This window comes from Pavona decussata, unplaced genomic scaffold (genome assembly GCF_977016875.1).
Source record: "Pavona decussata unplaced genomic scaffold, jaPavDecu1.1 SCAFFOLD_207, whole genome shotgun sequence".
NCBI classification, from domain to species: domain Eukaryota; kingdom Metazoa; phylum Cnidaria; class Anthozoa; order Scleractinia; family Agariciidae; genus Pavona; species Pavona decussata.
Window position 1 is genome coordinate 1799861 of NW_028145612.1, and position 25075 is coordinate 1824935.

The window sequence follows — 25075 nt, forward strand, 5'->3', positions numbered from 1 at the left end:
TAAATTCAAATTCAAGAGTACGCAACTTACTGCGCATATCTTTCTTCTATTTGATCTTTCATCCGCAGTTCACAAATATAAGATTGATTTATTTACAATCAAAAATACAACTACAGCTATACATAACTAGTTCCTCTCTTTAGAACTTAATGGCCACCAAAGTTTGTGAACTGCACACTCGTGTTTTGGTTAACTTACTAAAATTTCTTTAAAAACATTTTAATCAGATCATTTCATTTGCTATGGATAGTTAAGCATAAATGGAAATTCAAAATTTGTTTGCGGCGCATGTTACTTAATTTTATGTGTTTTTCATGTTTGACAGATGTAGCGCTACGTAAGAAACAGATCTGTTGATACAAATTTCTTGTATACAGCGGTTTCTTTTGATGTGCTGCATTTTCGTCTTTAGTGTTCAGCGTATGGAATGAAACTCCTCAAAGTAGCATAAAATTGTATTTCTTATGTTCAAGCGGCAAATTGCAGAAACGAAGTCAGAAAACATGGAAATTTACCAGCTATGTGAATGAGCTTGCTCCACCTATACACCATAGGCCATCAAACTAAAAATTAATATTCGTTGGTTTGTAGAGTGGAGCCTGCTTGGTAGGCTTCCAGGCTTCCAAAGGAACTGTGGGAGGAGGGAAGGTGGAGAGTGAAGTTTGACGCATCTCGTACTTCACGCTCTCGAAATAACGATAAACACAGTTAAGGTCGCTGATTTCTGCTCATTCCTTTGCTCCTTACTGTTATGCAAACTTAACTTGTTTTACTTATTTTGATTTTTCTGACTTTCTTTTTTGACAGCGCAAACAAGACGTGAGTACTATTTCCCTTTTTCCAATCTTTTCGATCATCTCTTAACAGGTTGTCATGTCCTGAACATTTTATAAGCCATGAGCCAGGCCATCTTTATGTTATCTTGGAACACACGGTGAACTCATTAATTTCTTGTATTAATTTATCCACCATTTCAAACTGAAGGAAAAATCAATGCGTTATTTTGAGACATCTTTTCTGGAGGGGCAAAGTTGTGAGATGCTATCCACAAAAATAACATTTCATTTACATGAAAAGCTTTAACAACATGACAACAATTCAGTTTGTCTACGTTTTGCCTAGCCAGATCAAGGAAAAATTAAATGGCTTGTTTAATTTAATGTTGGTTGTTCGAAAATGATCCGTAAGGTGTAGTCGCAGTAGTAACAGGTGTCACTTTGTTGTTTGTATCGTTAGATTCAGTGTTCTTATAAGTTTTTCGTCCTGCGTAAAATTGGTCTTTTTTTCAAACCAAGGCTACTGGCAAGGGCTGGATCCTTGTTTTTTGTCTTAAATCTACACTTTTCTTGTAAGAGCTTTGCGACTTCATATCGCACTTATACAACAGTCGCGGTGTAAGGTCGCTTAGGAAAATGATACTAACCTACCCGTAAAAGATTTCTCGGAACTGTTTTTCGAGGGGTCTCTTGATATCTTCGAAAGTTATCTCGCTGTAACTGCACCACGTAAATGATCTGAGTATTATAGCTTAGTCCAAGTTTAGCTGTGCTGGTATAAACTATAACCATAGGCCATCAAAGTAAAAAGTAATATTCAGCGATGTTTTGAGAGTAGCCTTCTTGAAAGGCTTGGAGAGGCAGGGAGAAGGGAGGTGCGAGTGAGCGTGCAGTGTGACGAATCTCTGGCTTCACGCGTTTGTGTTTCCAGACAGGTACAGCTGAGTGCAAAGCGAGTTTGAGCTAAAAAAACGAACCAATTCTTTTGTTACTATTTGTTTATTCCCAGCACACCGGGCCAGTTCGTTCAATCAATTTTATCGCTGGTTCAATTTAACCCTATGTAGACCGGGCCTTTTTTTTATCTAGTGGGGCCGAGAGGATTGGGGGGGGGGGGGGGGCTGATTGTACCTACCCCTCTCCGTAATTTAGCGATTACCAAAGCTATGACCGTGAGACTTTGGAAATAGATAGTACCGATTTGAGGTTTGCATCACGAAGTGATGACGTCATAAGACGTGGTATTTAGGTTATGATTTGCCAAATGACGGCTATCTTGGATCCGCAGGGCATCTTAAATTTCTGGATTTTCCCAAAACTTCAGGAAACCTCCAAACTCGAAAGAAAAGTAACCAAAACCAATAAAGGAACACTAATATGAGCCAAAAACATAAAATGTACGGAAAGAAAAATGATTTTTCTTCATTTTAGAAAGGGAATTTTCTCTTTTTCTGAAAAAAGTGCCTGTCAGCAGTTGGTTGCCATGGTAACATCAAAGTCAATCAACACTAACCGACCAAATCAATTTTTTCCCAATTCAATTTGTGTAAAAACTCCTGAAGTTCCAGGGAGTTTGCTCAAATATTAAAAAAGTAATCCAGGTTCGAATTTGACCGTGGGCACAATCGCCCTCCGCCCTCCGCCCCCCGGTTGGTTTTTGGAGAACGATCTGCATGGTACACTCGCAGTAGTAACAGGTGTCATTTTGTTGTTCTTGTAAGTGTTTCGATTTCTACCTGTTTACAATTGGTCTTGTTTCGGCACAAGGCTACTTAAAAGGATTGTATTCTTGTTTTGTGTCTTAAGCAAAGTCTGTTGGTTTTGGTTTTGTAGGTTTTCTCGTAAGAGCACTGCGGCTTCAAATCGCACGAGTAGAGCAGTTGCGATTTCAGCGCAATGTCGCTGAAATTCGTCCTATGGGGTAGTAAAATAACTCCCATTAACCTGTAAAGGATTTCTCGGAATTGTTTTCAGGGGGGTCTCTTGATATCTTCGAAAGTGGCTTCTTGCTTTATTCCCCTAGTTGTTGTAACGCGTAAATGATCTGAGTATTATAGCTTAGTCCAAGTTTCGCTGTGCTGGGAAACTGCAACTATAGGCCATCAAACTAAAACTTAATATTCAACGACCTGTGGAGAGTAGCCTCGTTGAAAGTGTTGGAGAGACAAGGAGAATGGAGGTGTGATTTAGTGTGCAGTGTGACGAATGGTACGCCTCGCGCTCTTGTAATCCCAGACTGGTACCGCTGAGTACAAAGCGAATTGGAGGCTGAAACGAGTCAATTGCTTTGTCACTTTTCATCAATTTCCTACGCATGGGGCCAGCTCATTCATTTTTCTGCGTACTTCTTGTCTCAAGAAATTTAATTTTCATCTTAGTTACGTATTTGCCGAGTTCCCCATATACATATTTAGCCGGCTTTTTTAAGTCACAAGAAACAGCTTTAGTAAGTAGTAGTAGTAGCTTTATTAACAGTATCACTTCATTAAAAATGCTCTTCTAGCGAGCCGTTTACAAAACAAATTAGAAAACTATGATGCTAAAAGGACAAAAATATCAAATACTAAAAGAAAAAATTATACAGTTAATTGCACAAAAATTAACCTTAGGCTATAGCTAAATAAGTACTAACGCAACTCCCTCAGTCCGCCCCAGTTTTAGGCAAAGTCAGAGCGTACTTTAAAGATTTGGGTTTTGTCTAATATTAAGTTTGTTGCCAAGGCCATTCCACATGATAGCCCCCCTATAGCTAAACGCCCTCTTAGCAGCTTCAGTACGGGGCCTGAGCACAAAACATTGCTTGAGGAGCATTCGAAATTAAGTTACTTTCTTTAACATTTATTTCTTACTTTCTCTTCATGCTCACCCGATGCAGTGTCATGTGGTAAGTAATGTCAGTATTATATTTTCATCAGTTATTCTTAGGTACCACATGAATATGTGGTTTATTTACCTTAAGCAACGCTTTCTGTCAATGACTGATAGACATCCCTCGTTGGCTAAAACTCGACCTTCAACCACTTATTTTTATAATTTAAAGATCGCTTAAATGGTAGTGTTACGTTGATTAGATTTATTTTCGTTATTTTATAAAAAAAATAAAATAATAATAATAATAATAATAATAATAATAATAATAATAATGATAATAATAATCTCTTTATTAAAATATTCTAAGCAAATTGTTATTTACAAGTTAAAAGTAGAAAAAAAGAGCTATTAAAACCTATTTTCAATTCTTGTCGATTGAAAAAGAGACTATTTTCAAGTACAATTTTTTTGGAAGAAAAAGGAAAAAAAAAAAAATAGTGCAAACAAAATGTCTCCGAACAACTATGGCTTGGCAACTATGTCACTCAACGCTGGAAAGATACCGACATCTCTCAACACAACTTCAACCCAATCATGAAGTGGAAAAACATACCTGACGTCGTACTAAGTGTACACACTAGCATTATACAACAGCTTGTCCCTACAAAGGTTTACAGAGTAAAGCAACAAAAAGAGCAAGGCTTAGATTTAATGTGCACACTGTGCCACAGTGCTGAAGAAACCGTCCCACATCTATTATGTGGCTGCTTTGCTATTGCCCAAACAATCTGCAAGGTAACGCACGATAGAATGTTAAGGCCGATTTACCATCTCTTATCATCAGTATATAACATGGAAAACGACGACCCCAAAGCATGGTATAAACAAGCGATCCCGAAAGCAAGTTCTGAAAATGACGAAGCTAAAATCCTTTGGGACACGCCTATATATATAGATAAGGCGCCGGAGAATGGAGCAAACGAACCAGACATGACGATCTTTGATAAGAAGAACAAGTCAATCATCCTAGTGGAAGGAACTGTATAATTGGACAGATCAACGATAGAAACGATCATAAGAAGAGAAAGTACCTAGATCTAAGACTGGGTCTCCGAAAACTCTATCCCGAGTACGAGATCAAGCAAACCAAGTTTAACTTCCTGGGAGATTTCAACATCACCCTAAAGAAAGAACTCTCTGATCTAGCCCACAAGGAAGATGTCACTTAAGTACTAACCAACTGTCAGAAGTGGATTATATCACAGAACTGCGAAATCACCAAAAAATTCTACAGTTTCAGACAATGAAACACACATTTGCCTAGACGCTGTCCGCAGCAGGTTTCAGAGCAAATTGTAAACTGAAAAGTTATTCAATAAAATAGACATGATAATAATAATAATAATAATAATAATAATAATAATAATAATAATAATAATAATAATATTATTATTATTATTATTATTATTATTATTATTATTATTATTATTATTATTATTATTATTATTATTATTATATGGCAAGGTAGTCTTGAGATAAATCCGCGCGTTCTGATTGGCGCTTTTTTGGTCGGGATTTTACCATACGGACCGTTTCCATGGAAATGTTTATAAGCCGTGTATTTTTATGACAAGCGGCAAATTTGAAAATTTGCAGCTAAAACTGCGAAAAGAAAACCTGAAAATACTTTCATTCTTCGCAAAGAAACAACCAAAAAGACTGATTCCAACATGGACGAAGAAGAATATCACTTACAAAGCAAATTTTACTATTCCGAAGATCTAGAAACCTCTGAAGCACAGAAGAAGGCATCTGGGAAAGCCGAGTAAGCCATTGAGGATTTTATAAACAAACAGAAAAGTGAAAAAACAAAAGGAAGGAGTCTACTGATATGAACACTCTACTCCGTTTTTATTGAAGCCAATGGCTTGAATAGTCAAACAATTGAAAGCCTACCCGCGTCCGAGCTTGATCACCTTTTGTCAATTTCTTTTTTTTTTTTTACGAACGTACGCAGGAAAAATGGTGAATACGAGCCAGCAACATTATTCAGTTTTCAGCGCAAGATACAGCGATACTTCTCTGAGAAGAAATATCCATTCAACATACTTAAGGATAATGAGTTTAAAAATCGAGAAGAGCTCTAGCTGCGAAGCACAAGTCACTATTTCGCGAGCACGACAGAAGAAACGAGCTGTAAGCCGCTCGGGCGATTGACGAAAACGAAGAAGATGCTCTTTTTGAGGCAGGAGAATTCGGCGACTCAATTCCAGTTGCACTCCAAAGAACTGTGTGGTTGTTTTCATCCCTACACTTGGGTTTCCGAGCCAGAGATGAGAGCGAGGAGGACAATTGACTTAATGCTGCTTCTTTTAAAGTTGAAAATGATTTTCACAGCAACCTTTTCTTGATCCGTACTTTGTGATGCGCTAGTAAATTTTCTGGGATCGAAGAAACCCTTTTGTGAGTTTCAAAGACAAACCGCAGCTGTTGAGATTTTCGTCAAATTCCGCTACAAATCGTTCTAGAAGTCTTTTCTATAAACATGTAAACGTTCAGTAAATTTGTTTTCATGTTATCCTCTTGGTACCGTAGCTTGTTCTTTCTGGGTTGCTCGCGTCATCAAAAACACGTCACGACCGAAACCCTTTGAATTCAAGTGACCGGAAGTGCGCTTTTCAAAATAAACAAGTTTGCCCCGAGTGCCATATAATAAACTACTTACTAACCTAGCTTGCTCGAGCCGTACTGGAGAACATTGGCCCTCGGTCGTTTTTGTACGGACCTTGCTGCGCTCGGTCCGTACCGCCACGACCTCGGACAAAGATTCCCCAGTACGGCCCTCGCGCTCGGTTAGTAAGAGGTTAATAATAATAATAATAATAATAATAATAATAATAATAATAATAATAATAATAATAATAATAATAATAATAATAATAATAATAATAATAATAATAAAGGATTTATTAAAAAGAATCGGGTAAAAAAAGATTTATTTTCAATATGGCAGTAGATTTTGACAACAATTTGGTTCACGGTGATTGTTTTCAAAGTAATAGTTGTTGGCGACCTGAAACGAACCAACTATTCATTTCCGCGTTCTCTCATTGATCGAAACACGTCACGTGGTACAATATCTAAAGCGGTTATCAGACAATAACACGAATGCGAATACTTTATTTAACGTGGTAAATACACTTAGCTATATACCACATGTGCAATGTTGCAACACGTGGCAGCTAGTTTTCAGGTACCACAAAAACATATTGACGAGAGTCCGCAATAGAGGGGTACGATGAAAGAGAGGGTCATGAAATTGCCCTGATTTCAAATTGTAACATTGTCGCTACAATTTTACCAGCCAAAGAAGAAGGAATATGAACTGCAGAGTCTACACAAAGATACAAGTCTGTCAAGATCATTAAAATGACAAAACCAACTAAAATAACACGAAAGTAATGAAAATACAGTACATCGAAAATACTTTGAAGATGGAAGCGAACACCCTGGACGCATAAAGTTATATTTAATAATATAAATATGTCGTTCAATACGTCCAAGGCGTTCGTTTTAACGAGAATAAAACAATGAAAATGTTCGTTTGGAAACACATGAAGTGTCCGTGATTGAAGTAATGTCGAGTTCCTTTCAGCAGGAGTTGTTTCCATGCATTTCTTTTATAGTTCCGGCGGGGGATTTAGCTCTTATCCTTAATAGCAGAATGTTCGCAAGGCGAGGGTTGACTGAATGTCCTTAATCTTATTTACACTCCCCATGGCCCTGTCCTTGGCAGTTTTTGTTTTTAGTTTACCGGAAAATTTTATTTTTTAACTGGGATTTGCAGCGCAGGTAGGTATCTGTTTCTCTTAGCTTCTTTCCAATCTTTTCGATCATCTCTTAAGAGATGGCCCATTTACCTTTAGTTATCAACTTTGTTGATAAGCCAAATATTGGTATTCTCTTAAAATTTAAGGAAAGTACCAAAACCAAAATATCAGATCGCTGATTTCTTCCCATTCCTTTACTCCTAACCGGTTTGCAAACGAAAAATATTTTAGTTATTTTGACTTTTCTCATTTTTTAACAGAAATACGCTGGCAGGGTATCTGTTTCCCTTAGCTTTTTTCCAATCGTTTTTCGATCATCTTGTAACAGGTGGTCATATCCTTAACATTTTATAAGCTATATGTCAGACCATTTTTACCTTATCTTGAAGGATACGGTGAACACATTAATTTGCTGTATTAATGTTTCCACCAAATTCAAATTCAAGAGAAAACGGTTTACTAGAAATTGGCAAAAGGCAAAAACAATGCGTTATTTTAACACATCTTTCATGAACATGATGAAGGACAAAATTCTAACACGCAATCCACATAAATAACATTTCATTACATAAAGGGCTTCAAATTCTTAAAAAATTATGCTATGGATAGTTAAGCATAAATGGAATTACAAAATTTGTTTGCGGCGCATGTTACTTACTTTTATGTTGTATTTCTTTTTTCTATTTCATGCTCGACGGATACAGAGCCACGTAAGTAACAGATCTGTTGATACTGTCATAAAAAGGTTTTCTTTATAATTTCATTATACCAAGTTTCGTTTGATGTGCTGCATTTTCGTCTTTAGTGTTCAACGAATGGGGTGGAACTCATCAAAGTAGCATAAAAAGTTATATTTCTTCAGCTTAAGCGTCAAACTGTAGAAACGAAGTCACCCAAACGGAAATTTTCCAGCTTTGTAAATGAGCCTGCTCCACCTATGCTTAACAGGCCATCAAACTGAAAATTAAATTTATATTCACTGGTTTGTAGAGTGTAGCCTGCTTGGTAGGCTTCGTAAGTAAGGAAGGGAGGATGTGAGGGCAAGCGTGAAGTGTGACGCATCTCGTACTTCACGCTCTCGAAATACCCACCCCTCCCTCCGTCTAGACTGTTCACAGTCCCCCTATTTTTTCGTGGGATTCTCGAGACCAGTACGCTTCTATGGAACAGCCGCCATCTTGGTTTGTAAAAGCGTGCGCGATCTGGGGAGAGTGTCTAAAGTACCGAGGGGAGAGGGAGTGGGTGTTAGTATAGTCAGTGAGGGAAAGCGAAAAAATAGAGGGACTGTAACAGCTTCTCACTGTCTCGCGTTCCAAAGGCCCGTTGCACCAGCAACGGCAACACCTCATTGGTCAATTAGACAATAGTAGTTCCGAAGCGTTGACAGCATGACTGACGTATCTTTCACCGCCAGTTCTAAAACTGGATACGGCTGGCGTGTAATGTTGTGAAGATCGTGGGGAATGTTTTGATTTTTATCGTTTGTCTCGTCGGCTTGGAGGCCTAATAGTATACAAACATCCTCATCGCCGCTCGCATCTTCTAACAAAACGTTCAGTGTAAAATTTTCTCGGTACGGGTCGATACGGTGGACGGAACTGGTTCAAAACGGTTGAAAATCAGCGGACGCTTGGCAGGCGGCCGACTGCAGTTTTCCGTCTCTTTGGACTGCTTTGAAGTAGATGGCGAATTAGGGACGACTTTTTTAACAATTCTCTGGGGCGAAACAACACACACAAAGCGATTGAAACGTTGCTGATCGTGGCTTTGGTCGCAAGCGCTGTTGCAAACACGCCAGGATTGCCCATCTTGTGGATCAACTTCAACTCCAAGATGTGCTTTTAAAAGATCGGCTAAAGGAATGCTGGCAACTCCAGCTCTTTTCGGGATCTTAAACAAATTTTATGTGGAAATGTACTTGTTTTGCTTCCCGAAATCGCCGACTGCTATTTGAAAATAAATGTTACAAATGCGGCATGTATCTAAAGAGGTTTCGCTGTTAGCTTCACTCTATGTGTTCCGCTTGTATAACTATTGAAATTCACTTTGCAAATAGCTTGTGTACTGTACTGTATTTCCATGCCTATCCTCACTCGAAAGACTTTCGCAGCCTTATTTTATTTCATAACTGTACTTTGTTTCGAAATGGTACAGAAACTGTACTGTATTTTAAAACAAGGACTATCGTATTTCCTTCAATTTGACATGTTTATCACTGGGGAGTATATTTTTTAGTTGATTCAATTAGTCGAGGCGACAAAGTTTCGGCACGCCCCTCGAACACGAGACAGTGAGAAGCTGTTACAGTCTCCCTATTTTTCCCGCCACCTCCCAACTCCGCTCCCCTCCCCTCGGTAGTTTAGACACTCTCCCCAGATCGCGCTCGATTTTACAAACCAAGATGGTGGCAGCTCCATCGAACCGTACCGGTCTAGAGAATCCCACGGAAAAATAGGGGGACTGTGAACAGTCTACCCTCCGTCCAAACAATACTACATTTAGTTGGGATGTAATAAAATTGATGAGAGAGAGATTAATGGCAAGAGCGAGACAAACTTCCAAACGCCATAAGAATACCACAACATTTCACACTGGGAATGTTTACTCAGCAATTCCCGAAACGTTGTGATGTTGCATAAACAGACCTTCGTATATGTACAAAAAAAGGGGTAGAGGGCATCTTTAAAAGGAAGTTACGAGGTTAACCCTATGTTAAAACTCCCCGAAAATTCACTACTCATTTTTTGTCCAAATCTTTGAAGAAATATCTCTTTTACTCTGTAATAACAATAAAGGCAACTAACGCCGCTGATTCCTGTCCATTCCTTTGCTCCTTATTGTTATGGGAATGAAGCATGTTTTAATTATTTTGATTTTTGTGACTTTTTTTTTTTGACAGGGTCAGCAACACGTAAGTACTGTTTCCCTTTTTCCAATCTTTTCGAACCTCTCTTAACAGGTGGTCATATTCTGAACATTTTATAAGCTATGAGTCAGGCCATCTTTACGTTATCTTGGAGCACACTATGAACACATTAATTTGTTGTATTAATTTATCCACCATTTCAAGAGAGAACGGTTTACTCGAAATAGGTAAAGATAAAAACAATCCGTTATTTTGAGACATCTTTAGTGAAGATCAAAATTCTAACATGTTATTCGCAAAAATTCACTTGGAAGTTGACTAAACGATTTTCTTAGTTCTTCATCTTTTTTTGTTTTGTTTGAATGCGTTCGAAATTAAGTTACTTTAATTTAATATTTATCTCTTACTTCTTACTTTCCTTTCATGTTCAACAAATGCAGCAATATCCAGAAAGTAATATTAGTGTTTCATATTGTTTTAAATTGATCGCACGAGAGCGATAATTCACTGCTTGAAAACAAAAATTAAAAATCCTTTCTGGAAAAAGTTATATATATTGGCAAACTCAGTATTTAAAGATAAATGATATCTCTACCCTCGGCTGAGTTCTTGACCTCATATATTCAGGGGTTTGCCTATATAGTCGCGTTATGTAAAAAGGTCCATGGCAAAAATTGACTAGCGTTGCGGATTTATTTGTATGTCGCGGGAACACTGAGCGCCCTTCAAAATCATTTTTGAAGTTTAACAAGCCATAAAATAATCGAACCAAAGCAACGATACATCTGCAGCATCTGTGGACTGCACGCTCGTGGTTGCTTTATTAAACTCATTTAATCAGATCTTTTCATTTGCTATAATTAGTTTAGTATGTATGCCTTGTAAAGTTTGCTTACACACAATTTTATTTTTACTTTTGTTTCGTGTTTGACGAAAGATGAGTTATCTTCTTTAGTGTTGAGTGCATGGACTGTTCAACTATTTCCAGCAATATAGACATCTTTTCTCCCCTTACTGTTGTACTTCAAACGAATTCAACGAGCATGGAAAATTTTTCAACTTTGTGAAAAAACGAACGCCACCCGTACATTTGAAGCCATCACATCAGTTTGCATTCGGTGATCTGTAGAGTGTAGCTTGCTTGGGTAGCTTCAAAAAGGGTGAAATTTCATCTAAACGTATTTAATCAGATCTTTTCATTCGCCATAATTTGTTTACTATTTATGTATTTTATACTTTGTTTACACTTAATTCATTTTACTTCGGATTTATCTTCGTCATCTCGTGTTTCACGCTCTGAACATTCTCCTTTTGGTGAATTATTTAATCGCATCTTTTTATTTGCTACAATTAGTGAGTATGTAAACATTTTAAATTTGTTTACACTCAATTTTATTTTTACTTCTATTTCATGTTTGACGAATGTAGCGCGTCGTTACGGTAAGTAACGGAACTGCTGGTACTGCCATCATAAAGGTTTTTGCTCTATAATTTGAGTAGCGTATCTGTTTGATACTGTCATTAAAGTTTTTCACTATAATTTTATTGCACATACTTTAGATGTACTGAGTTTAAAATAAACATTCCACCCATTTATAATAAGCTATCAAACTAAAATTTAATATCATAAGCATACCTCGGTGACCGACTATCACGTATAACGCGCAATCTGATTGGTTATGCTGAAAAATTACCAAAATAAAATGTTTATTTAAAACCAACAACAAATTACATGTACTTAAGATTAAGTTCGTAAGTAAACAAAACAAAGTTGTCAAAGAAAAGTTTTGTTCTAGACTGGTTTTCAACCCAATAATAAATTACAACACCCATTGAACAACAAACCAAACCCGAATTAAACACATGTTTGCAGAGGTTTTATGTGTCCGTGAGACAAATAATTGGAGAACCCTTCAAATTTTCTTCTCTTAAGCCGTCCGAGCGGCCATTGCACCGATTAACAAGCCATCAAATTTTTTCACTATAATTTTATTGCACAAAACTTTAGACGTACTGAATTTTAAAAATATTCCACCCATTTATAATAAGGTATCAAACTAAAATTTAATATCATAAGTATACCTCGGTGACCGACTATCACGTATAACGTGCAATCTGATTGGCTACACAGGTGCCGTCTATCGATCGATAGACGGCACCTGAAGCTGGTCAATCTTTCAAAATGGCTTCTAATTCATTCGCGTTTTCGTGAAGTTTCTGAAGAGGACATACAGAACGTTCTGTACAGTGCCATTCAAAAAAAAATAACAATAAATAAATAAATAAATAAATAAAGAACAAGAAAGCCACAAAAGTATGGAATGAACATTTTTAAAGGTTAATGCTGAAAATTTTCCGATTTAAAATGTTTATTTAAAACCAACAACAAAATACATGTACTTAAGGTTAAGTTCGTAAGTAAACAAAACAAAGTTGTCAAAGAAATGTCTTGTTCTAGACTGGTTTTTAATCCAAAAATGAATTACAACACCCAGTCAACAACAAACAAAAAGCCGAATTAAACACTTGTTTGCAGAGGTTTTATGTGTCAGCGAGACAAGCAATTGGAGAACCCTTCAAATTTTCTTTCGCAATTAAAGCCATCCGAGCGGCCATTGATAGATTTTTGAAGCACGTACCGATTAACAAGCTGTGGTCAATCGTCGGTGATTATCAATTTAAGAAAAATTTAATCAGATCATTTCATTTGCTATGGATCGTTAAAATTTGTTTGTGGCACATGTTACTTAATTTTATATTTTCTTCTCTTTTATGTTTGACGGACGCAGGTTCTTCTGATGATGAAAGTAAGTAACGGATCTGTTGATACTGTCATTAAAAATGTTTTTCACTATAATTTCATTGACCATAATGATTTTTTGATGCGGGAGTTTCGTGTTTAGTGTTCAGCGGATGGAATGAAACTCCTCAAGGTAGCATAAAAATATTATACTTCTTCAAGGCAACTGTAAAAATAAAGTCAGAAAACATGGAAATTTTCCAGCCTTGTGAATGAGCTTGCTCCACCTATGCATAATGGGCTGTCAAACTGAAAATAAATATTCATGGGTTTGTAGAGTGTAGCCTGCTTGGTAGGCTTCCAAAGTCAGGGAGGGGAGAGGTGCGGGCGAGCGTGAAGTGTTACGCATCTTGTACTTCACGCTCTCGAAATACCCACTCCTCCCCCCTCTAACCCATACTGCCTTCAGGTGCCATGTGATAAAAGTGTTCAAAGAAATATTAATGTCAAAAATAAAGGAAACTTCCAAACGCCACGAAAAAGGCCAAGCCTTTTCACACTGGGAATTAATTTACGTAATTTAATTCTCTGGGAATGAAAATAATTCTCGTAAATTTATGGTGTTACATAAACAAACGTTCTGACTACTTTTAAAAGAACTGGTCGCACAGGACCCTTGCCTATGATTAAATTCATAAGCCAAATTTCAAGACGCTTAACGTAAAAGACTATTCTCTTGAACTCCAAGGAATAATAGAACATTTTTTTACCATATCATACATTTGCCTAAGAAACCCTGTCAAAATCCACACGAAATATTCACATGAAAGGCATGAACAGTTTTGACATCCTTCCTTCCTTTCTACCTTTATTTATATCTTCCTTCCTACTTACCTACCTAACTACCAACGTTCCTTCCTTCCTTGCTCCTTACCTACCCTCCCTCCGCTCATTCCTTCATCCCCTCTCTCCGTTCCTTCTTTCCTTCCTTCCTTCCTTCCTTCCTTCCTTCCTTCCTTCCTTCCTTCCTTCCTTCCTTCCTTCCTTCCTTCCTTCCCTCCTTCCTTCCTTCCTTCCTTCCTCCCTTCCTCCTTTCCTTTTTTACGTATGTAAGAGTTTCTCACTCCTTTTCTGTGACGTTCCAGTTACTTAACTACTATTTTCTCTGCCGTGAAAAGTTTCCCATTTTTCAAATGGTAGTTGCCTTAGCAACGTGTAAGGTTCAAAGATAACATCGATAGCTGTAAAGGAGTTAAATTAAAGCAGACACCGACGCACTGTCAACATTGCAGTTTTATACGCCAGAGAATAAACGACTTCACGTCACACAAGTGTTTTCACAGAAAATCCCAACTAGAGGTCTGCCGAGCGGAGAGGCAATTTACTGTAAATTGTGAAGAATAGATATTTGCTGATGACTGTCGGTGGACCTTGTAAGGCGCGTCAATCACTCACAGCTTTAAAACGTTTTATTCTCGGCTATGTCAGTGTTCAGATTATGCTTCCTAGTACAGCTCTTCTCTTACAGATGAACAGTGTAAGTTCAAAATTTATGTCACGGACCCTTCGGTTCAGAACGAAACCTCGAAAAGATCCTCTTGTTTCCAAGAGAAGATATGCAATGGACTCGAAATCAGTTTAAAAGCGCACCAATAATATTGACATTCTCATCTCTCTTCTCGCTTTTACTGGAAAGTATCGCTTGTTTTCTAAAGGTACGAATATTAAAAGCCCTTGCTTAATTTATAGCTTTTTCTTTCAAAGTTCAACAGGGCACCCCGAATGGGAGATTAGGAGGAACAACCTTACAAGGTTACAGCACTGGTCGTGTCCTGACCGAAAATGACCCGACTTGGAGATCGGGAGGAACAACCTTACAGGGTTACAGCACTCAGCGGTTCACAACTGCTGACCCAATCAAGGTTGATCCTTCCATGAAGATTGAGTTGGTGCTGAGGCTGGTAGCAAGGTAATACCGCACACGTTACTGTAATTCCAGGCTAAAAACAATTGGTTTTCTTTAGATACACGGCTGTGTCGGAATTTCATATTCGCACTAACTATTCCAAAGATTAATAATTTATAGGAGTATCATTCCTGACGTCATTGCTTACATTTTGACTCATGAGCATAAAATAGGCTACGGAGAACATGGATACCATGCATTAACTAAAAGAACATACCATATTTGGTAATTAGGATAAATATCAGTATAATATGCTAAATATTGTCGGAGACAATAGCTTTCAAAAAAATTCACCCTATATAGAACGTGCTATTTTTACTTTGTGAGCGTCTGGAGGGTGAGGGGGGGGGGGGGGGGAGGAATTCCCATCTCCCGCTCCATAACTTCGCAAGTATTAAAACAATGACGAGGAGATTTGGACGACAAATAGTATGTCCAAATATATTTCCTTAGAGGTTCGCAAAGGGAAGTGATGACATCATTTGCTGCGACAATTATGTTACGATTTTGATTTTCTGATTTCGCCAAAACCTCAGAAAACAATCTAAATTGAACAACAATTAATGAAAGTGAACTGAAAAACGAAAATGAAATAAAATAGTGAAATTTACTCCAATGTTTGTACAATGTTTGTAAAAGTTACGTATCCTGGTGTTGTTCGCACAAAATGTAGAAAAGTGATAAACGTTTAAAGTCGACCCCCCCCCCCCTCCCCCTTCACGGTCTAGATAGGGATGAAATTAACAAAGAATGTGTGGACATACATTCTTTGTAAAATCGTGATACTTCGAAAGTTCACTTCCCAAAAAGTTTCTCACTTATCATTCTCAAACTTTCAGAGAGTATTAAATTTTCGAGCTCTTTCGATGCACAATGTGCATTTATTTTAGCTAGTTTTGTCATTTATTGTAATATTGCTAATGAGGCGAAACAGGTAAGAAAGAGCCTTTTATTCGTCTAAGTACAACTGCGCCGAATAAAAACCAAAGATAATGAGCCGATCAATTTGGACCTCCAACTCCACAGGGAACCCCTTACACATTGACCATGCACCGTGCCCAAAGAGTGCGGATTGCGGAATTAGGCTAGCATAATTCGTGCGTGAGATTTTCCTGTTTTTCGCTTTGCGAGCGCATGGATCGCTCGAAATGGCTTCAAAATCTTTTTTGACGGATAGTGAAGCCGAAAACTCAGTGTGTCCCTTGTGTCAGAGTGTCACACAACTGCTAACCGTTAAGCTAACTGGGGAGCTATTTAAGCTAACCTAAGCGCTATTTAGGCTAATTGGAATGCTCTTTAGGCTAACCTGAGTGCCTCAAGGTTAGTTTTGTTCAACTGAAAATTTGGCAACTAAATCAGTCTATGACCTCGCGGGCCAAGATACATGAAGATAAATAAAGATGTCTCACGTTTACTATAGAAAAACAATCAATGTAGACACAGTTTCTGTCTTCAAATGAAAGGTGAATAACAAATGCTTTCCCCTGAACTTCATTTAAAAATATAAACAGCGAAACATTGAAAAACGTACAAGGATATAAACGAACGCGTGATGCGTAACGTTACTCTAGATCCCGGGGGGAGGGTACTCAACAGATGCTTGGGTAGGGAGGTGCGGCCCGGGCGTTCAAACCCTGATCCTGTTTAAGACCGATTTCCCTATCCCGTTTAAGACAGAATTCAAAATTTTCAGGCCCTTTCTAAGACATTTAACCCAAAATCACACCCTGTTTAAGACTAGAATGAAATAAGAATACACTAGTTTCTTACTGTATTTTATTGCATTGGCAATCACAATCTGTTTAAGCAATTGGGTCATGTAGGGATACCCTGTTTAAGACAGAAAAAAGTGATGAAATAGATACCCCGCTCAAGACAAAACACCCTGAAGACCATACCCTACCGGGCCGCACGTCCCCGTTAAGGTCACACAAAGGAGTACCTCCCCCGAGTCTAGATCATACCGAAAATTACGATCCGTCATTGACCCGGCGTCACATACATATTAGGACCGTACAAATGGTTTCTGTCTCTAAACGAAAGGTGAAAACGTAAGGATTAAAGCCCGGGGATTATAAAAAGCATTCGTATGACAAATGTCGTTTTCCCCTGTATTTCAGTCTGACTGCAAGAAATGCAATTCTATCTGGTGGTTACTTATTGCCTCACTATATCTCTGTATCTATCTATTTGGTAGCCTGAGAGCAAGTTCTCTTGGGGGGGGGGGGGGGGGGGGAGGAGGGGGAAAGAGGATCCACCCCTAAGAGAGCTTGCTCGCAGGCTATCTATTTGCTGTATTTGGGGGAATTGGCGATGCTGGAGGTTATCACTGTTGAAAGATTGTAGGCTTTACGCACCACACAGTCAAATATGGCCCGAGCATAAGCTGGAAACAGCTTCTTGTTAATCTTTAAAAGTTCAAATGCCCGAGGGATTGCCCGATGAGGATGTTGAAGTTTCGAATTGATCGACGCATAATAATGTAATCTGTACAATATTCGATCTATAGGCCCCTCACTTCTCAAAGTAAAGCGTATTACTTTTTGCTTGTGTGGGTATTGAGCTGATTTCTCGTGATTTTTCGCCAGTTTTTCACGGCGCTATGAATCACTTCCAAAGATACTGAAATTGACAATTTTAACAAATTTAGACAACTTCATTCTTACAGCGCAAGCAAAGCTTCAAACCATATTAGGTAAACAAAACACGGTACCCGGAGTGATATTGTCCCCACGTTGAAGTCATTAGAGGCAGTGAGATTTCTTTCCTCTATTAACAATTCTCCATTCCTTCACCGTCTTCCACTGATTCGGTCTGAGGTAGGACTTCAAAGTGGATCAGTTTAAAAACGTACCGCTTGGTTAATTATGAAATATTCTCTTTTTTCGCTTATAGAGAGGACGAGACAGAACTTGTATTTCCCAAAGATGAATGCAAACCACTTTCTACCCTGTATCCGCCAGCAGTTCCAGAGTAGAGAGGAAAATGAGAGAGAGTGTACACAAGCTACTCTAGTGCCTACAAGGAATGCAGACGGTGTAGCTGGAGCTATCTTTATATGTTTACTGTTATATGGACGTCGCTGAATTAATCATATGCGACCATTCAGATAGTTGGCTTTCTATAGTCGCATTTGTCTTTTGGTGGCCTTTTTGATGTTTCTTGAAAAAAGAAGTGTATTATTTTTGCTTTGTTTATTTCTTAAGTGGGAGTCCTTTTTGACTAAAGAGTTCATGCACTGTTTTTCAGACTAAACTGTTATTTAAACGTTTAAGTGTAAGCCCATTCTTGGGCTACCCTAAAATGCAGAGAATCAGAATTGAAATGTTAACCGTCGAAAGTAGACAAGAGCGGTTCTCAGTTGAGCATGCTTTACTTCTACGCTGTGACATCACAAAAATATTCAGAAGCTCGCGCCACTTTCCTAGCCAATAAAAAGCATACCACAAATAGTGAGGTACTCGCAGTACGTCTTCCCGCGCGGGACGCGTATACCTGCTTCGAGTTCTCATTGGTTCTTACTGTTGTTTACATTCGTTGAGTTTTTTATGTTAGAGCTAACAAAACTCAACCAAAAACCACTTTGAAAGCAAACTATAGCAGGCATACTCTTAAAAGGAAAATCCGAGTTCTCTTCTTTTTTCCGAGTATGCTGTGTCACTACTTGAAAAAAATTATCTATCATTTATTCACCAGACTTAATCCAATCTATAGCAATTAGGACTCAAGGTACTTAAATTAATTTGCAGAATTTAATTGACAGCGTTTCCAGCAAGAAGGAACTGATTTCGTGCAATTTTTTTATTTGCTTGTGGAGGTTGCGACCAAACGCTTAGACCTAAGGTTAACCATAGTATGACCGACAAAACAAATAACCAGTCTTTTGAATATATTGAAGCAGCTAAAGGTCTTGCTATATTCTGTTTCATCATGTTTAGTTTCAAATACCAATTTGTTGTTTCCTATCGTAGCAATGGCAACCTAAAGTAGAAAACTCAGATTCATAGTTATTCAACTTTTTACTCTTTTTTTATTTTAGCAGTGTAGCTAGAATTCAAGTAGGATTTAAATTTAATTTGGCATACCGTGAGCCGTAATGTGGAAAAATAAACCTCGTTTAGTTTTGTTATGCGTTTGTCTGTTTTTAGTTGCTCACTATACCCCAAAATCTTTTGGCATTTCAAAGGGCTGAGTAAAAGGTCTGCTGCGCTAATGGGTAATGTTTTATGTTCAAAACTTGTACTAATATTCACTCTTGAGTTTGGCCGTGTCTTACTGAACTGTCGGTAGCTATTGAGGGCTTTTTCAAACGTGATGCTACAGCCTGCCATTCTTGCTCGAGGATATCACGCCTTTAAAACAACTCGGTTTCAGAACCCATGTTTAATTCAGTAAAGCCATACAATATACTCGCTATTGCGAGCGAAAGTAGAAGTAAATAGAAAACAAAATGCATTATGAGAATGCATCAGTTTTAAAAACGCTCAGTATTGATTCAGTTGGGCCCAGCAGTAAGGAGTAACACAAGCCTTAGTGATTACTGTTTCAAGGCAGACATCAACAAGTCGCACGAAGAAGGGTGCAATTGCACTCCTTTCCAAAAAAAGGGTAAGATTCCTTAGATGTTTGGCGGTATATGACCAAAACTCTTTTCGTGTAGACACCTGAAGAAAATCTGTTGTCACGAACAGGAATTCAATTCCATGAACCTGTTCGTGGTCCAATCGGGTTGTCTGCTATAGCGGAAGCCCTACTTAAAGTGGGTGTACTCTTTCTAATAAGGATCCAATAGCCGCCCCAACTAAAAACCAATCACAGAGGCAATTGCATTAAATACTCCACTCAAGTTACCGTTCGTCGGCCCTAAGATTATTGGCAATGAAAGCGAGCATATTGAGGAAGACATCGTGAATGTATGTTATGTGCACATATATTTATACATATGAAAATGGTTTTGACTCTCATCTCATTTACATGCATTTTTTGGACACTGTGTAGAAGCGTTTTCAGTTTATCACCAAAGTTTTTAGATTGATAGGTCGAGCATTTTCAACATAAGTCCTTGGCTGGGATGACCAGGTGTCATTATCATCATCATTTTTATCATCATCATCATCATCATCATCATCATCATCATCATCATCATCATCATTATCATCATCATCATCATCATCATTATTATTGTCATCATCATCATTATTTTTATTATTATCATGATCATTATTATTGTTATGTATTGATAACTGCTGCGCAAAAAAGGCAAAGCAGAATTAATTTGTTGCAGTATGTTAGTGATTCAAAGTTTAACGTAATGGGAAAACTCACATTCATGTTTGCTTGTAATATCCCGTTGACTTTTTTACAGAGCTTCTGATGTTCACAACTATTCAGTTGTACAAAAACTCTTTAACCCTTTTCCCCCACACAGCAAAAACTTAGAACTGGTCAAAACACTTAGAGGGCATGGGACGCAGTAGAGAAGAAGGGTAATAGGTTTTTGAGATCTTGGAAAATGGGGGAAGGGATCTTGATATTCAGTTAGTCATAGCGGTAGGTGATTAAATAAAGAATGATAATATCCTATGTGGGTTCCGCCTGGGTTCCTTTAGGACGATGCCGACCGCACACGCGTCGTAATTTGTCTCTCTCGGGAAGGGACAAAGGGGTTTTGACACTTTTATAGGTCTGTCTATCCCCAAGGTTTCTTTAAACTGCCTCTATCTTTAGGTATTACTATAGCAATATTCTAAATTGAGCGCCTTATTGTTGCCGTGTGAGATTTTAGAACTAGCTTGATGAAAACTGGGGGAAAATCTGGTAGGGGTGGTTTCTGCAGACGGGAAGGTATGAAGGGTTTTTTGTGATTGAGATTCATGACAACTCTATGAAAAACCAATCTTATTATACATGAGTATAACCCTTTTGTATAAGACTGATATGAAAACCCATCTTAAATTTATGCGCAAGACGAGTTGAGAAATTCAGAAGTTCAGAATGTTAACCCTATCTAGACCGGGGGGAGTCTTTGAACCTGAATAGCTTTCTTTAATATTTCAGCAACGGCTTGATACTTAAGACTTTTTCAGAAATGTATCTGGGATGATGTCGTTGACTTTGATGTTAACATGGTAACAAATTTTACTTTAAGATGATTGAGAGGGCTTTAGCTAAACTTAGTATGCCTAATGATATGCGTTTATTTAAGAGGCACTCTAGGGAAAGCCCAAAAAGTTATTTTCAGTGAAAAAAATGGTGAATTGAAAAACACGTACGTGACGAACGTCTGCGTGGGAGGCTAAAAAACACGCTCCTCTCACGGAAATAACTAACTAAATCAAGAGTTCATTGGAAATAATAAAATATACTAATGAAAAAGTTCATTCAAAACTTTCTACTCAAAACGGTTGAACTCTGACAATTCTGTGAAACCCTTTTTTCTGTGTGAAAAATCAACTTTAAATTTAAAAAAAAGTGAACAACAATAACAACCTAACAAAAGTAAATTGCGTCATACTTTCCGAGGGAAAAGCAAAGTTTGAAATAAATTGTCATAGCTTTCCAATGAAAGGGATTCAAATTTCAGTAGAACTTCCTGATTGGATCATTTAAAAATGAAGGCATCCGAAGAAACATTCATTTTCAGCGGGCACGTCTGGTTGGTGCAATTCGATCCAATATATGTAGACCGACCACTGAGGAAAGTCTAACCCCTCCGATGCTCGGCTGTGACAGGTGGAAAATTCTATTTTCATTCAAAAAGATTTGTGATTCAATTTCACTATTGAAGGCAAAAGACATTTCGAGGTCCCACATGGTCAATAAATTTAAATGCCATGACTTATATAATCTTTTAAAATTGTAAAATCCGACAGAAAAGCCACTCCTTTTACTTTGAAATTTACTTCCATTTTCAAAAAAGCAAACTGAAAGCACGCAAACGCTCTTATTTCAATAGCGATCCGGCTACCGCCTGTGTATTTTTCAAGCCAGGACCTTGCGGTCATCAAGGAAGAGACCTTTATGTATACAGCTATTTCAATTAACGTTGTCGGATCAAAGCTTAAAGCTTAAGACATCTTCAAAGAGGCTGCCACCTCATCCATTTAATGTCCTAACAATTCTTTCATCCAAATGGCTCGCCATCGTATATCTTCACTGGACGTACGAGGCATAGCTGATTTTGATGAACTTATTCATGAAAAAATCCACAGAATTTTAAAGTCTTGTCTTATAGCTTTATACTTTGATTCGACAACGTTAATTGAAATAGCTGTAAACAAAAATCATTTCCATCCCGGAAACTGGTTTCCCGGCAAGTTTCTTGTTAATGCCAGGAATTCCCAGCCAGCGCTATTTAGGCTCAATAACTAGCCGCTGTTCGGGACCCGAATGAACGGAGGCAATCGAGCATAGAGCGCTATGTAGCCTGAGGAGCGGATATTCTGCATATCGGCTCTGTTGAACACTCCTGCATGGTCATGCTTGCGCCGGATATTTTCCTTAAGCTCACTACACTTGCTCGAGCGTTTATAATTATGCAATTTTCAGCTCGACAAAGAATCGAATAGAAAACCTTTAAATAGCCTCCTGGGCCAGCAAACATGGTTGAAGATTTATTCAAGTCTTTAAATGAAATGCGATTTTCCAGTCGACAGGTATATTTTCGGGTCCTAACTGGCCGACAACGATCGAAACAGAAAATGCATCAAATTTCTTAATGAGATACAATTTCCAGTCCGATTGTATTGGGCAAGTATGAAAAAATCAGCCAAACGTGGATATGTCTAAAATAGAACATCTGATAATTCAGTGTTCCAAAGTCCCGCGTTATAGAAATTTCTCGAATACGAACAAACAAACCAAAAAAGGACGGTTTCGTCCCACATTAGAGGCTCGTGCCCTGCATGCCACATTTCAGCTGATTTCGGGCATTGCATTACGTCATGTGCAAAATTTCAAGTGTCAAAAGGGAATTTCCGTACAAGCAAGAAGAAGCGGAAGTTATTTTCATCAGTCGTACGAACAACATGACAGGACGGAAAAGACGCTTACTGTAAGTACCTCCCGTTGTCTCTCATAAATCCTTAGAAAACTTTGCTAAGGATTTGAGAGAGCTTTTTCTGGAGTATCTGTTTGCGCTCCAGGTTTCGTCACCTATGCTTTCCGCTTGATGTCATCAAGTCGTAATAAACGTGACTCAGTTTTCATATGGAGGAATGTTACGTATCAGTGACAAGTCATCACTTGTCAAACTTTGTAACAAAACATGAATGAAATCAGGAAATCCAAACCACCTCCACTGACTCAGTTTTCATTAGGAGGAATGTTACGTATCAGTGACAAGTCATCACTTGTCAAACTTTCTAACGAAACATGAACGAAATCAAGAAATCCGAACTACCTGCACTGACGTACTAGTCGGCAAAGTAATGAGAAAATAAATCAGAGCTAAAGAATTCTGCGGCATGCCGGCGCTTATGAAAGCGTGATTATCATTGGATCCGATGAGATTGGAACGCGTGGAAAATACTAATTATATTACAACTTTACATTAGGAGGTTTACAATTGCCAATAATTTTGCAGGTAAATTGCACCAAATAAAGCTTATACTTTAACTTTTCATCACCCTTCGTAGATCTAGTTGTACATTGATATTCAAAGCGAACAAAGCTTTTCCTGTTAATTTTTCTCGTTTTATTGTTTTGCGATAAGCCGCTGCCATTCGAATTTGGTATAACGATGTATGGAAACGCGGGCACACGCACTGCCACAGTGCTGGCAATCGCGAGATCGAGAGAAACCGCGTGCTTCCGAAAGAGCCGGATCATGCCACGTAAGTCTCGAGAAAATTCAATCGAGGAAAAACGCAAGATGCGAAACGAAAGAAGCAAAAGAAAATGGTTGTCAAGGACCGCTATGGAAAGAGAGAACAGAGAAATTCGAACACGAAAGGAAAGAGATGCGTATTCTCGTGCCAAAGAATTGGCGCGAATTTACTATGGCAAATGGAAAGCATTAGCCGAACAGAATAAAAGGACCCTGGACCAAAACAAGGTAAGGCTCTCTTGGCGCAAATATAGAAGAAAATAGGCATCGTAGAAGAGCAGTTTGTAAGAGAACGACATGCGTAAACATGATTAGTCTATCGTGTAGTCTACAAAGTTCCCCGGGGGCAGGAGTCAAAACATTTATTGGGGCCGGGGGGGGGGGTAGAATACGGAGTGGGGCGGGGGATGCGGCCCAAAAAATTCCACTTCTTATGACGAAATGGCGAAATCTATTGAATATCAAGGCATAATGCACAACACCCCCTCTTTGTTTTATCAAAATCGCCAAATTCTTAATATATTTTCACAAAAGAACAGCTCAGAAACCATTATGAAGGACCATACAGAGATTATAAACACAGCAACGGGCAATTTGCTAATATTTTCATGGCTTCAGTTCTTTTAATATGCCAGACAGCTAGGTAATGGCTTTCAATTGAAAAGTCTTTGGACTTTGAGCATGTCCCCTTTCATTAAGCTATGAATGTGAATTGTTGGATTCTTTCTTGCCCTACCCTCTTCAATTGGGCATCTCTCTCAGTAGTGCCCTCAGGGGGCAGGGCAACAAAGGGTCTAACACTTCAGACTACTGGCATCTTTCATAAGACATTCAATTTTACACCATAAAAATATTTTTATTATCACCCATGGGCATCAATAAATACCAGGAAAATGCCAGGGAAATGAAGCCGCATAGACTACATAGAGTCGGTTGGGATACAGGAGAGTCAAGGAGAGACTTGAAGAAGGCACTGATTTGACTCCTTTATTATTTGAAGAGTATAGAGTTCACCAATAACTGTTATGACAAAATCTAGCAAGTGCATCTTTACCAAGCTGATTTGCTTCACTTTCAAGGTGATCTTGATTCTTTGTTTATGGCAAAATAATTATTTCTTTATTCCAGATTAGACACCAGAATACAAAATCAGGACCATCTAAATTCCCCACTGTCAATTTAATTGATCCATCTGAGCTTCACCCAATCAATGAAAAGGAATTAATACTAGGACAGGGATCATATGGCAGGTGCGTTTT

General features: G+C 38.2%; 2 protein-coding genes across 2 annotated transcripts in view; both read left to right on the forward strand.

Annotated features, from left to right (window-relative positions):
* Positions 1-18163, forward strand: part of LOC146460849 (uncharacterized) — a 93802-nt gene extending 75639 nt beyond the window's left edge. Inside the window, exon 4 of the transcript XR_014857522.1 lies at positions 18072-18163. The gene's annotated coding sequence lies outside the window, so the exon portion shown is untranslated. The remainder of the gene's footprint in view (positions 1-18071) is intronic.
* Positions 14438-18163, forward strand: LOC146460851 (uncharacterized). The gene is made up of 3 exons (XM_085087622.1): positions 14438-14560; positions 14796-14992; positions 17885-18163. The coding sequence occupies exons 1-3, from the start codon at positions 14438-14440 to the stop codon at positions 17964-17966; spliced, it is 402 nt and encodes a 133-aa protein (XP_084943748.1). The 3' UTR covers positions 17967-18163.
* Positions 18164-25075: the final 6912 nt, after the last annotated feature.